The sequence below is a fragment of the Nannobrachium achirus genome (assembly GCF_963921795.1).
Source record: "Nannobrachium achirus genome assembly, chromosome: 10".
In the NCBI taxonomy this organism is placed as follows: Eukaryota; Metazoa; Chordata; class Actinopteri; order Myctophiformes; family Myctophidae; genus Nannobrachium; species Nannobrachium achirus.
This window is the reverse complement of record NC_137819.1, coordinates 35,258,568-35,271,496: the sequence shown is the minus strand read 5'-3', so window position 1 is coordinate 35,271,496 and position 12,929 is coordinate 35,258,568. Positions and strand designations below refer to the sequence as shown.

The following is a 12,929-nucleotide window of genomic DNA, read 5'->3' as shown; positions in this document are numbered from 1 at the left end:
TATTGTTGCTGGTTTACCAACCATGATGTGGTTTGGGCCCTATTACATTTCTGATCAAGTGATAGCCTTCAATACATCATGAACCATCCAGAATTCTCAGGTTTTCTGGGACAGGTCTGCTTTCTTCTCTTCGAGTAGCCAATAATTAGTTTACCCCATTTTTCTCCCCAATGTTGTTGTTAATTCCTCCCACACACATTTTTATCACTGCTGTTATCCTACTGGCTCACCTGCCAGTGAGGAGCCCCCACCAGGACGACGTAGAGCCTTCATCCTGATCCTCCTGCCCAACACTCCCCGCCCCAGCCTGTGCAATGACTAACTATCACCATCCCTGCCCCAGCTTCCTTCCCCGGGCCAATTGTGTTCACGTAAACGCCCGACAAAGCTGGTTGCACCACGGTGGATTCAAACCCACAACCTCTGTGGTGGTGCTGGGCAGGGACTTTACCACTGCTGAGCCCCCAGAGTGCACAGGTCTGCTTTCTGAACCCAGAGTCAGAAATAAACAAGGACAAGCAGTGTTCCGTTTTCATGGACAACTATCTTTCTTGAATAAACTCCCAGAAAACTGCAGGTCTGCTGTAACCCTGTACCTCTAAATCAAAGCCGAAGACCTTTCTCTTTGCCGTTGCCTTTTACTGAGGTTTTAAAAAAATGTCTTCTTAATTTCGTATGTAAACTATTTAGTATTGTTCTGTATTTTCACTTTCTTAACGCTCACTTCAATTTCTTAATTTTCTTAGGACTTTGAATTGTCTTGTTGTTAATGCGTTATCATACAAATAAACTTGCCTTGCCTATACATTATTAAGCCGTTTATTACAGTAAAATTAGAGACAAGCAACAGTGGTGTTTTATGAGCTAAAGCATGCCCCCACTCGTATTAAAATGTTATAAAAATAGTTTTATACTATTATCTTTATCATCATCACTATTCACCCATTCTCACTTTACTAGTGTCATTTTAAAATATTAACGCCACAAATAAAATAAAAAACACAACCTTTGTTTACTTGTTTACTTTTATTTAAGTAAATGGCATATGAACCAGACAAAGAAAATATTCTCATTCGGTATGTTTCGGCCCAAAAGAATCTGTAAAAATATTTTCTGTGGGTAACAGGAGATTTCCATTGGTGTCCTTCTGATGCAGTCTAGAAAAATAGTGTCATTAACCTCTCACTGAAGATGCCTCTTCCTTATTTCAAAGCAAAGTTTGGGAAATAATGTAATGTAATGTTAGGTCAACACCAAGAATTACAATAAAATAAACATACAAAAACATCATAACATACATTCTGTTTTGTGTGTATCTTTACACTACAGTACTCGATTCTCCCGTCTTACATAATAAGTGAATGATTTTATTCCAGAAAGAAATAATAATAATTTATATGAAGGACAATGAAATATTTTGCTGAAAATGCATATAGGGTCAGGGAGTAAAGTAAATCTAGCAAAGCCAACTCACCAAGTGGCATGTATTGCAAGCTGCATGAAATGAAAGACATCAACCCGTGTTGAACATTGTAGCCTGTTTAAAAATCCATTGTCTAGCTTGTTCAATGACATTATTTCTCTATTTCCATTCAGTGTTTAAACATGAAATCACCAAAAAACCATGAAATGCCAAGCCAAGTGAGGTAGTGAACTTAACATAGACTGCAGTTTCTTCTAGTTTGTAGTCCAACTGTTTAATAAGAATGAGAGGAGATAGTGTTCATCATAAACTTAAGGATAGGTCATTACAAATCAGAAATATACACGTGAAATAACATTTTGTGCTTTGCACCAGCTAGCAGCATCGGGCGGCTGTTCAGAGAAGATTCTTGCAGATTCTTTGCATTATCGATTACATATAATGTTCCCTTTTTTCTTTTTTTCTTTTTTTGAGTGACAACAAATCTCCTTCATAAGCACCATGGGAATTCTCAGATACAATTTAAACAACTTATCTAATGTATAGAAAAACAAATGACAAATAAAATAGTAAAATCTGAATATCCTACTACTGTATGCTTGGTCAATTGATAAAAAGTTTTTTTTAAATCTGTATATAATACATTACATTACATAAGAACTGACAAGTTTTACAAATATTTCCAACGTGGTTTGCATAAAGTACCTATTCATCGTTCATTGTTTTCAGTTGATCCCAATCTCTTTACTGTCATCGATGAACATAGAAAAATGTCTGTTAGCTCCCAGTTCCATGCCTGTCTTTCCTAGACTGGTTATTGAGCTTCCAGCAGTGCTCACTCTGTCCATGCCATGGAGCTGAGGAATGCCTCTGTTCTGAATCACGGAGATCTCATTGTTCTTCATGGCCAGGCCGCTGGTGATAGCGGCTGCGTAGCGGTTCCAGAATCCTGGGTCTACATTCATGGCTCGGGCTGCAAGGTCCTTCTGGAACATCTCCCCAAACTTCAGGGCATCTCCTCCCAGCAGGGCCATGGGGTTCTCCACTGACAGCCGGCGGCCTCTCCGAGCTGGGGCGTTATTCCACATATGAGTGCCCATGTGAACCTGGAAGTGAAGAGAGAGGAAGACATGCAATCAAGGTCATGTCATGAGCTAAAGTACATATCGTTGTTGTCGGGTGGAAACCTTGTATGTCCAAAACCGTTCATTTTGTATTCATCACTTTAAAAATGATTTAAAATAGCTCATCTACATGCACACAACGCCTCGCGATGTAGATCTGCTATTTTCACTAGTTTCGTGTGACAGCCTTGTATGATGAAGCAGGGCTTTACTTAACGAAAAAATTTACACATATGGATATACGAGCTACGAGGTTCCTGCCCGACAGTGACGGTATGAACCCAGGAGTTAGGACCTTGTTATGTGTTTGTATTATTGTAAGTAACAGTAGTGATATGCGCCCTTGGCTTAAGCCTTAACACTCAGAATTTCACTCTTGCACTTCTTGTGTTTTTTTTTATTATAGATGTTGGAATTTAAGCTCATTGTGAGATACTCTGGAAAAGGATGTCTACAACTGTAAATGTAAAGTTAGGTATAATGATTACATTAGAGAGTAACTAATATCTACAGTCACACATGTAATTAACCTTTAAAATACATTACAATTTGTATCTATATAAATGTCACACAGATATCTTCTTTGCATTATGAGCAGGGATTGTAATCTGACAAACAAGCACAAAACTTTGCAATACCTTCAGATTGCCTTTAGTGGTGAAAGCTCTGCCGCAGATAGAGCAGACGAAGGGTTTCTCCCCAGTGTGTGTGCGCTCATGGATCTGCAGGGCACTGGCTGAGGAGAAGTTCTTCCCACACGCGTTACAGTTGTGCTGCTTCGGGGTCCGTCTGGGAGCAGCAGGCCCGAGCAGGGATGTCATTCCTGGGCTGCCAACAGACGGATAAACCGGAGGAATGTGGAGGCTAAACGGTGCATGTAGCGCCTCGTTTGGGTTGTTGGGGTGATTGTGCCCATTCATCTCACTTTTTATCATGCCTGATGCACTGTTGCTAATCAGGCTCGGAATGCTTTGACCTGCAGGTGAAATTAAAGAAAGGAATTCAAGTTTAGTTTTTTCTGAAGCCTTCATGGTTTATAAAATGTGCATGCTTTCAACAGAGTAGTGAGATATTTGATAAGGAATAATTATTTTGTAAATTTGTACAGTATGTTTCAAACCTTTGTCAGCAATTAAATATGTCTTGCAGTATTATTATTAGTATATCTACAGTATGGCATCATCATTGTAGCAGTTATTAATTTATTCAGAACAAAAAAAGTGACATTTAAATATATGTGTAAAAACAAGACTACTCAACGCGCTGCGTGTGCAGCAAATATAGCTGTACCTCGTTCTCTGCTCAGATGAAAAGGCATACTGTGGGGACTCTCCTCTTTCACACATGGTTTGCCTGGCTGTATTCCCCTCAGGTCCTGTGTCCCTCCAAACCCTGATGTAGAGGTAGGAGAGTCAGATTGCTCCCTCTTCACTGAGGCAGCCAAAGGATCTTGAGAGTCTGATCTGCTAGTTGCTACCGGAGATTTGCCATCAGAATTGCACTGTATAGGAGATACATGGGGAGAGCTGGAGGTTTCGGAAACCGTAGGGCTTCCTGCATTGTGATTTCCAAACCTTTTCTCTGTAAAAGAGCAATTAATAACAGCCTCACGGCCTATAAAACCATTAGCCAGTGACTTCATGCCAAAAGAGTGGTTCAGGCCGACAGTGGAGTCAATCATTCTCATTTGGTTCTCCAGTGCTGCTATACTCGAAATAATAGCTGAGGACTTGGGGGGAGAATCACAGACTGATGCCAGGGGCTTGAAAGGACACAGGACATCCTCCTCCATATTTTCTTCCTCATATTCCTCTTCCTCGTCATCCTCGTCGTCCTCCATTGAAATGTCATCCATGAGGTCATTGTCATTGCTGCTGAGGCTGTTGAGGTTGTCTCTGTCCGCCTCCTGCCCCTCCTCTATAACCGACGAGTCTGGGATCTGACCAACCATGTGCATGCGAATGTGCTGCTGCAGCACAACGGCGTTGGTGAACTTCTTCTGGCAGATGGGGCACGAGTGCTGCACACGGAGTGGAGGGTTCTCTCTGTGAACACCAACATGGGTTTTCAGGTTGCCTTTGGTGGTGAACGCCCTGCCACACACCCTGCATTTATACGGCCTTTCTCCTGTGTGGATGCGGTAGTGCATCTTCAGCGCACTCTGACAGCTGAGGACGCGGTGGCAAAGGACACACTGGTTAGGATCAGTGATCTTTTTGTCAATATTCTCCACCAGCTGCTGAAGCTTTGAGGTTTCGGATGTTTGCATAGTGTCCAGCAGGCCGCCAGAGAGGAAGTTTGTGTGTTCTGAGTTAAGGGAGCGGGGTGGGGAGTCTGACACAGGGGATGCCTGCGCGGTGGGCTCTGGTGTGGGTGTGGTGGAAACAGTTGGAGTGGTGGTGCTTGTGGCCATACTAATTGAGTTGGACCTCATTCTTGCCATGCAGTTTTGAGGCAGGTGTACCCCTTCTGTTTTGAAGATATTATAGCCTTCATTCTCGCTGCAAGATTGTAGAGCCTCTGAGACAGGAGGGATACTAGGCTCACTGCCTATGCGATTAGGTGACAAAGACACACATTCACCTGAAGCTGTCCTATAGGGAGATTTAACGGATGGTATTACACTTGGAGCGTCATTTGAGCTTCCTATACTGGTGAGAGTAGTGGACAACGGAACACCCATTGGGGTGGGTAGAGTTGCCACCACAGGTTTGGTATCCAGCCAGGAGGACCCTGGTTTTTCTGGAGGGAACGACATCCCATACGGAATACCTGAACTTGTTGGCACATTGTCTAAGTATTCTGGCACGGGGTAAGGGTTCATCTGAACATGAGGGTACTTTTCTTTGTGTCTCTGGAAGTGGACCTTCAAGTTCCCCTTGGTGGAGAAGCGATTACCACAGATGTTGCACTTGAACGGTCTCTCTCCGGTGTGGGAGCGCAGGTGGATCTGCAGGGCGCTGTCACTGCCAAACACTTTGGCACAAAACCTGCATTTATGCTTGAAGAAGGGCTCCTCCGGGCCGGGCTTGGTGTCAAACAACGACACGTTGGGCAGCTTTCCCTTCCTGTGCTTCATCAAGGCGGCGAGGGGGTCGAGTGCGTTAGCCGTGGCAGCAATGCTAGCCAAGGGGTTGGGGAAAATGACGCTGCTAGGGGGGCTCTGAGGTAGAAACGGACGGCTGGAGGACGGGCTGAGGAGGCTGTTCTGCCCCAGCAGCAACGGACCGGGGGAGTCCAGTGTCTGGGCACAGCTAACGCTGGTTGTGTGTGAGCCTGTGTAAGGAGGCAGCAGCGTGGAAATGCTACCACTTGAATTGGACGGAGGCGGGGCTGAACTTTCTGAGGAGGCTGAAGTGTAGGGAGTGTCTCTAAAGTTGGACTGCACGCAGGCCTCCATTTGTGAGGAGACTGGTTGCGACCTCTCCCGCACAGAAGACAAGGAAATGGAGGCCTGTCCATTAACGGCCGACGGCATCGTCCCCGACAGCGGCAGTACGGGTGGAGTGATGAGGCCTTGAGGTGGAAACGGATTAGGAGCCAGAGGCAGGGCCCTGGAAGTGGGGTTTAACGCAGCCTGTGTGGGCTGTCTGTTCATGACGGCTACCTGGCTCCGGATCTGCTCGATGAGCTGCAGCTGGTGGACCTGTTGCTGCTGCAGAGCCAGCAGGTGCTCCAGGATCACTGGGATGGCCGCCGATGCCGCCTTCCCTCCGGCACTGCTGCCACTTATTCCCTGGGAGAACTGGGCTACGGCCACTCTGGTGCTGTGGAGGATCTCCAGCGTCACATTGGTACTGGGCATGCTGTAGCTGCTTACACCTGACATCAGAGGGGAAGGATTTAAATCAGTCGAATCTTGAGGCTTAGGGTTGGTGGTGGATGCTGTATGTTTGTCCTGTGGCCAGTGCTCAAGTTCTGTGGGCTCATCCTGGTCCCTCGCCTCCTCCAAAAGATCCAAGCTGTCGTTGTCATTCGACACCAGCATCTCTGCCACCTCAAGCCCAGTGTCTATGGATTCAACAACCGTAGAGTCGCTGGGCACCATGCTGGGAACTGGGGAGGGTCCTGCTGGGGAATCATCAGAAACAGGCATGGCGTCCTCGTCCTTAACTATGAACACCAGAGGGTCTTCAGTGCAGACTCTCTGATGCCCACACAGTTCACTCCAAGTGCAGAACTCAGCACAGCACTTCTCACATATGTGGGACTCCTCACTGCAATTGTGGATCTGCCCTCCGCTGAGCTCCTTCCTCTCAATGTCCCCAAGTACACCTGAAAACCAAGTAAAAGGGATACATATATGAGTTAGAACATGGTAAATAATTAATCATTAACAATTAATGATCTGATTATACATTTCCTAAAAAAAATTAAAAGTGTATGGAGTAAGAATTGTACAGCATGTTTTTTTTGCAAAGCGACTTTGGGAACTAAGAAAAGCGCCATATAAATCTTATGTATTATTATTATGACAATGAATATGTCACTAAAACAATTGATTTGAAGGGTACATAAAAGTTTCATTCACCAAAACGTATGTTCTGTTTTTCAATGCTCATATTATTTGCAAAATATACTGCTTGAAAGTTATCACAATTCTCGAATGGTGGGTGTAGACAGTTTAGACATTTACAGTATATATTTCAACATAGCATCACATCTGTGATTGAAAATGTAGCCTTGAATAGACTGATCAAAAAGAAACTGCAATACTTTTCTTCTTTGTTTATCTTCCTAGAAATACTTTGATGAGATTTATTGTTTATTTATTGTATTAATACCATTCAGATAGTCATAACGCTGTCAATGAATAAACTGATTTTGTGATTGTAATTTTCTTGTCAAATTAACAAGCTTCGCCCACATATAGCACTCAAAACAGGTAAAACCACTAATTAAAAGTGAAAACAATTTAATTGTGCTTTCATTCTGACAGACATCATCATATTTTCAAAGAATTTAACTCTTCCTCCATAACAAAAAGACGGAACAATAACAAACAAATACATATAATGTATTACAAATTATAGAAGTGCGCAATTTAATATGTGCTAAATTCCACTCTACCCTTACATTTTATAGATTCTGAATTTACAATAAAGTCAAATGTACCGACAGCAATGTAAATATTTAATCATATACTGTAAGATAATCGTCACATTTTATTGTCTGTTTTTAATCAGACGTTTACATTTGGTTAAATAATTCAATCTGCTGAAATCAAATGTACATATTTCCCATATAGGCTGCTGTATATTTACTTTTCTTTTAGGCTGAATATGATCTTTGATATCATATATTTAATTTTGCCTTACATAAGAGGAGTTGACATGTAGCGTCCCTCTTAAAAAGCTTATAATGATATGCTGTTACATCTGTTCAGGCTTTGGCCCATTAGGAAGCAGATAGCAATACCAGATGGAAAAATTCTGGGAAATTAAGGGAAATCATGGTTACATACACTCCAACCTCCCATCTCTTCCATCTTTTTTTGTAAACATCAAAGATCATTTTTAGTCACATTTTTAGTCAGAGTGACATACATTTGCAAGGAAAATGGTGTAACTAATTTTAAAGATTATGTTCAACACAAAATAAGGTTTGGGGATAATTATATTTATCACAAAATTTAGATTCAGAAATATAATATTTTGATAATGACAAAATAAAAAGTAGTACTGTAGTATACCAATAAAGAAACCTATAACATGTTTTGTATGTGTATAGCCTACGCACATGCATTTGTGCATGTCCATACATAACTATCAAGCACTTCTAAACATCTACAATGTGCAAATCTATAGCCATTGAGCCATATAAATTGTTGCGAACATAAACATTCACATGAGAGTACAAGTGCTGACTCAGGGTCAATAGGCCTACACTGAAGCGATTCACAAGATTCCCAACTTCATTGTCATACAAAACAAAGTTACTGCGAACGTGAATAGAATCGTAAGAACAAATACACATATACGCGTCTTTACAGATACTAAATATTGTCTGTGTAGGCTATTCATTCTTAGATTTAAAATATATACAGTATACTGTAAGAAGACTCAGGAAGAAAGCCATGTAAATATCAGAGTGGTCAGTCAGTCAGCATTTAACTATTTTAAATATATCACCTGTCACAACTACATAAACTGAGAAATGCATCAGAAAAATATGTATTTTCAACCGACACTTTCAATACTCCAATGAAGTCGTACAATAATCTGTGTCAGTGGCCCACCACTTGGGTGGTCTCAAGATCACCAAGGCGTTCCATCAAACAACATCATGCACAGCTTTCTTATACAGTATATAATGATGCGTGCAGCCTGCATGATCTGAGATTAACTAAAAACAAAATCAGATAAACAGTTTAATGTCCAGAACTATACCTTTAGAAATATCATGATAACCCACACACTATCAGTTTCATTAAAAAAATCCACTTCAAGACAGACCAAGAGTTATACACAACAAAATAAGTCTACAAATAGTTCCATTTGTACACTCTCGGGGCTAAATGAACACTCAGGAGTTTACGGTGTAGTAACGGCATGCCGGTTTAACGTCCACTAGGCCTATATTTGTTGTGTAAGTGACTGCTTATAATGCCGTAGAATCCTTGCAAACCCCAACAGTAATTCGGCACAGCATTAAAGCCCCTTTTTGCCTGTTCGGACCTCTAGGCTTCAGAGGTCAATGGCCCAGATGTACTAATTGTATTATGATCCTGACATGAAGCACTTGCCCCTAGCAGGGTGAGGTAGACAAAGGTTAAGTCAGCCGCCTCAATCAAAGCCTGTCCTAGAGATAGAACCCCCCTCTGTCCCTCATGTCTGTCTGTATGGCAGGCTGGGGGTGGGACGACTGGTGAGAAGGGCCTCGGCCCCCTCTCAACACCTTCTCATAGCCACAAATAATAAAGTGGCATAATAGCTACACTTAAGTGGCATAATAGCTAACAGATACTGTAGTACTAAAGTGACATTATGCTGTGCAACAAAGCATGGCACATGCAGAGCAATGATGACGAACGGTTGAGTTGCTGCGTTAAACAATCCTTTAAATGCGTTTGATGAGAAATGATGCTATAAAAAATGCACATAGACTAACGTGATCAAATTAAGCGAAAATAGAAAAACGTCCAAATAAATTGTTTTCCGTTAAGCTTTTAAAAGGGTTAATGTTTAGGCAAAAGCACATTGTGGACAATAATCTAATGGCCCCTGCTCGGTTGTTTTGAAACGTATTAAATGAGAGCATGCAGGTCAAATAGTGCAGTGGTTCTCAACCTTTTCAGGCCGTGACCCCCAAAATAATCATTTTTTTTAACTGGGGACCCCCCCACCCCATAAGCACTAAGAGTTGAGGCATTACATTTTGTATAACACGATTCTATTGTGAAAATAGCAGATCTACATGCTCTTGCGAGGCGTTGTGAGCATGTAGATCGGCTATTTTGTGTATACAAGTACATTGTGCTTCCTGGATAAAACTGACTATACTGAGCTGTAGGTCAGTTTATGGGTCAAAACTTTACTGTTGATAAGTGGCCTGCCTGGTTCCAAATGAATCTGCCACTGCAAAATAAAATTAAAACAATAAAATAAAAGCCCTTGCAGTGATATTGTCTGGCTAAGCTACCTGCTATAAACAAAATAATATGTGGTCTAATTTCTGATCATGAAGTTAATATTACATTATAAACTTGAAACAAACACATTTCAATACGTGACATTTTTGTTAAACAAAACAATTAACTATTGTAACATATATGTGGAATCATAACTAAATTATATTTTCTTAAAAGGTAATTTAGGCCTATACACACACCACACACACACACACACACACACACACACACACACACACACACACACACACACACACACACACACACACACACACACACACACACACACACACACACACGAGGCATGAATGATCAAGCGCACAAACACAAAATACATTTAAATTAAGAATTATTCATTTAACAATATAATCTTCAAGAACAATAACCTTGACTTTTATATGAAATTATTTCATCTCTCTCTATGGGCCAAATAACAATAAAGTCCTTAATAGAAGAAATGTGATACCTTGGCTATGATAGTATTATAAACCAAATTATTATAAATCACTGCAAGCAGAAGAGTAGGCTAATTTTATTAGAGCAAGCAAAGCAAGTAGCCTTAATTTCCATATTCAAATTAATTTCTCCTAAATAGCACTAGGTGGGTTCCTATTGTAATGTAAATAAGCCTACGTTGTCTTCAATTAAAGTGTAAATGTAAAATATTTTGACAGCTACAGGGAGGCCTTAATATGACAGGACGCATTGAGCAATATTCAATGCAATTAGTAAAGACAGTTATAGACGTCATAATACAGGCATATGATATGAGTATGGGCTGTATGGAAAATATGCATGCATTTGTCAATATATTTTTAGGCCTATTTTTGCCGTTGGAGTTTTTTTTTAAGAACATCTCATTTCAGGAGGATAACCTGCCAAGGGTTGAGGCGTATAGGGCCTGACCAGAAGAAATACAATAATTTAAAAGTTTAAAAACAAATCATTTACAAATAGGACTACATTCGCCTTTCTTCAAAGCCCAAAGTAGCTAATTAGGTTATAGGCTACAACCTAAACTTTTGTTGACTTGATTTGACATCATAGGCCTACATAGCTACTAAGATAGGCGTTACACTTAAATTAGGAATTATAAAATGCAATAGCCTATAATAAAATAAAACAAACGTAGCCTATGCTCTAAAGTTAACAGCAGAAGTTAAAAAGAGAACAGACAAACAGGTGTAACTCATCCATCCACATACCATGTTCAGAGAGGACATCAGGCTGTGATGTGTCTTCGTCTGACTTGAGATGCTGGGGCTTGGCTTGCTTGCGGCGGGACATGTTGATGATTCTCGGCGAGTTGCTCTCCTGTCTTTTGCCGATTCATCGGCAGCCAACAAATGGGACCCTTCAGCGAGAGTCGGCTCTGTGAAATAGGAGCATTAGCTGGTGTCGCCCGTGCTGTGCGGATTGCGCATGTCGGCGTAATTATGATGGAGGAAGGATAATGCTTTACGACTCTCGCTGCCCTTCGATAGGTGATTGGCTCATGTCCAGCAGATTCACACTGGATATGGAAATGAGGGATGGCTTTAATAATTGCGCTGGAGCATACAGCTGAGTTTACGCGTAACTCTGCTCCACTTCCAGTCCAGTCCCCAAGTTGTCTATAGCCTAGTTTCACGAGTGTTTCAAGACAGACAGTCATCCTATGGCTATGGCCACTGCATGGCACGATGTTGCTGCTTTGTAGACGTTAAGAGGTTTTTACATGTCCAAAAAGCGCGACATATAGTGATATAACCCGCGCTGCTTTCCTCTTGATTTGGTGTGAAATAGGTCCTCCGCTCCGCTTGCCTCTCGGGTGGCCCGTCTGGCTTGGAAACTCTCGCCGTTAATCTCACACAGGGACAGCCTTCCCTGGGCTGAACTGCACCGTTATGTTTCCGGGGAGGAATTTGGCTGCACCTTCAAACATTTACAGCTTATATAAAGTGCTTAAAAAGCAAGGTCCAGCTTATAAGCAAGCCATGAGCGAGACCGAAGAGTGGGTCCATATACGTGCGTAAAATATAGCCTAACTTTTTAGCTTGCACAGATCGCCGACATGACTTATCTCTGAAGTGCTCAAACAATCCTTGGTCTGGTAGTGTGTGTGTTGTGTATGTGTCTGTGGAACCGGGCGCTCTAGCTCTCTCTCTCTCTCTTGATTCCGCCAAGTTGCCTCCGCCTCCGGTCCATCATTAGTTGCCCTTGAGCCGACTGCGATAGGCTACTGCTAGGACACCACTGCAGAAGGTGTCGGAGAGCTGTTACTTCATTTGTAACGACCTCCCACTATTGGTGCCACAGTACAGTGGTTCTCAAACTTTTTCGCATCAAGGACCCCCAAAGTGACACTTATTAGCCCACAGACCCCAATATGAAAAGGTATGCCAGGGACCCCTTTAAGATTTTTATTAGGGCTCTAGCAGTAATTCCCAACCATTTTAATTTCAAGGACCCCAGGCAGTTTGACATGATGCATTTGAGGGTACGGACCCCCCTCTATATTGTAAAGTGTTAATGTAACTTAGAGAGTGTACAAATGGATTTTACACTCTCTGAATAGGCTCTATGCATATACGCCATTTTGTTCTACTTCCGGGTGTCTTTCGACTTCCTTCACAGGTGTTACTGATGATACTAATGAAGGCTCTGTTTGATTTATTGCACAGTGGTTCTTTAATTTCAAGGACCCCCATAACTCTGTACAAATGGAATCAACAAATGGAATCAAATGGACCCTTGCAGGTCCATTTGCTTC

The 12,929-nt window shown here is 41.9% G+C and overlaps 1 protein-coding gene across 1 annotated transcript; it reads right to left on the bottom strand.

Annotated features, from left to right (window-relative positions):
• Positions 1–2,148: 2,148 nt before the first annotated feature.
• On the bottom strand, positions 2,149–11,511 carry sall3b (spalt-like transcription factor 3b; the record flags this gene model as incomplete). The annotated part of the gene is made up of 4 exons (XM_080735426.1): positions 11,383–11,511; positions 3,838–6,822; positions 3,186–3,523; positions 2,149–2,529 (listed from the first exon to the last, which is right to left on the bottom strand). Exons 1-4 carry the CDS (start codon positions 11,462–11,464, stop codon positions 2,149–2,151), a joined length of 3,786 nt encoding a protein of 1,261 aa, XP_080591552.1. The 5' UTR covers positions 11,465–11,511.
• Positions 11,512–12,929: the final 1,418 nt, after the last annotated feature.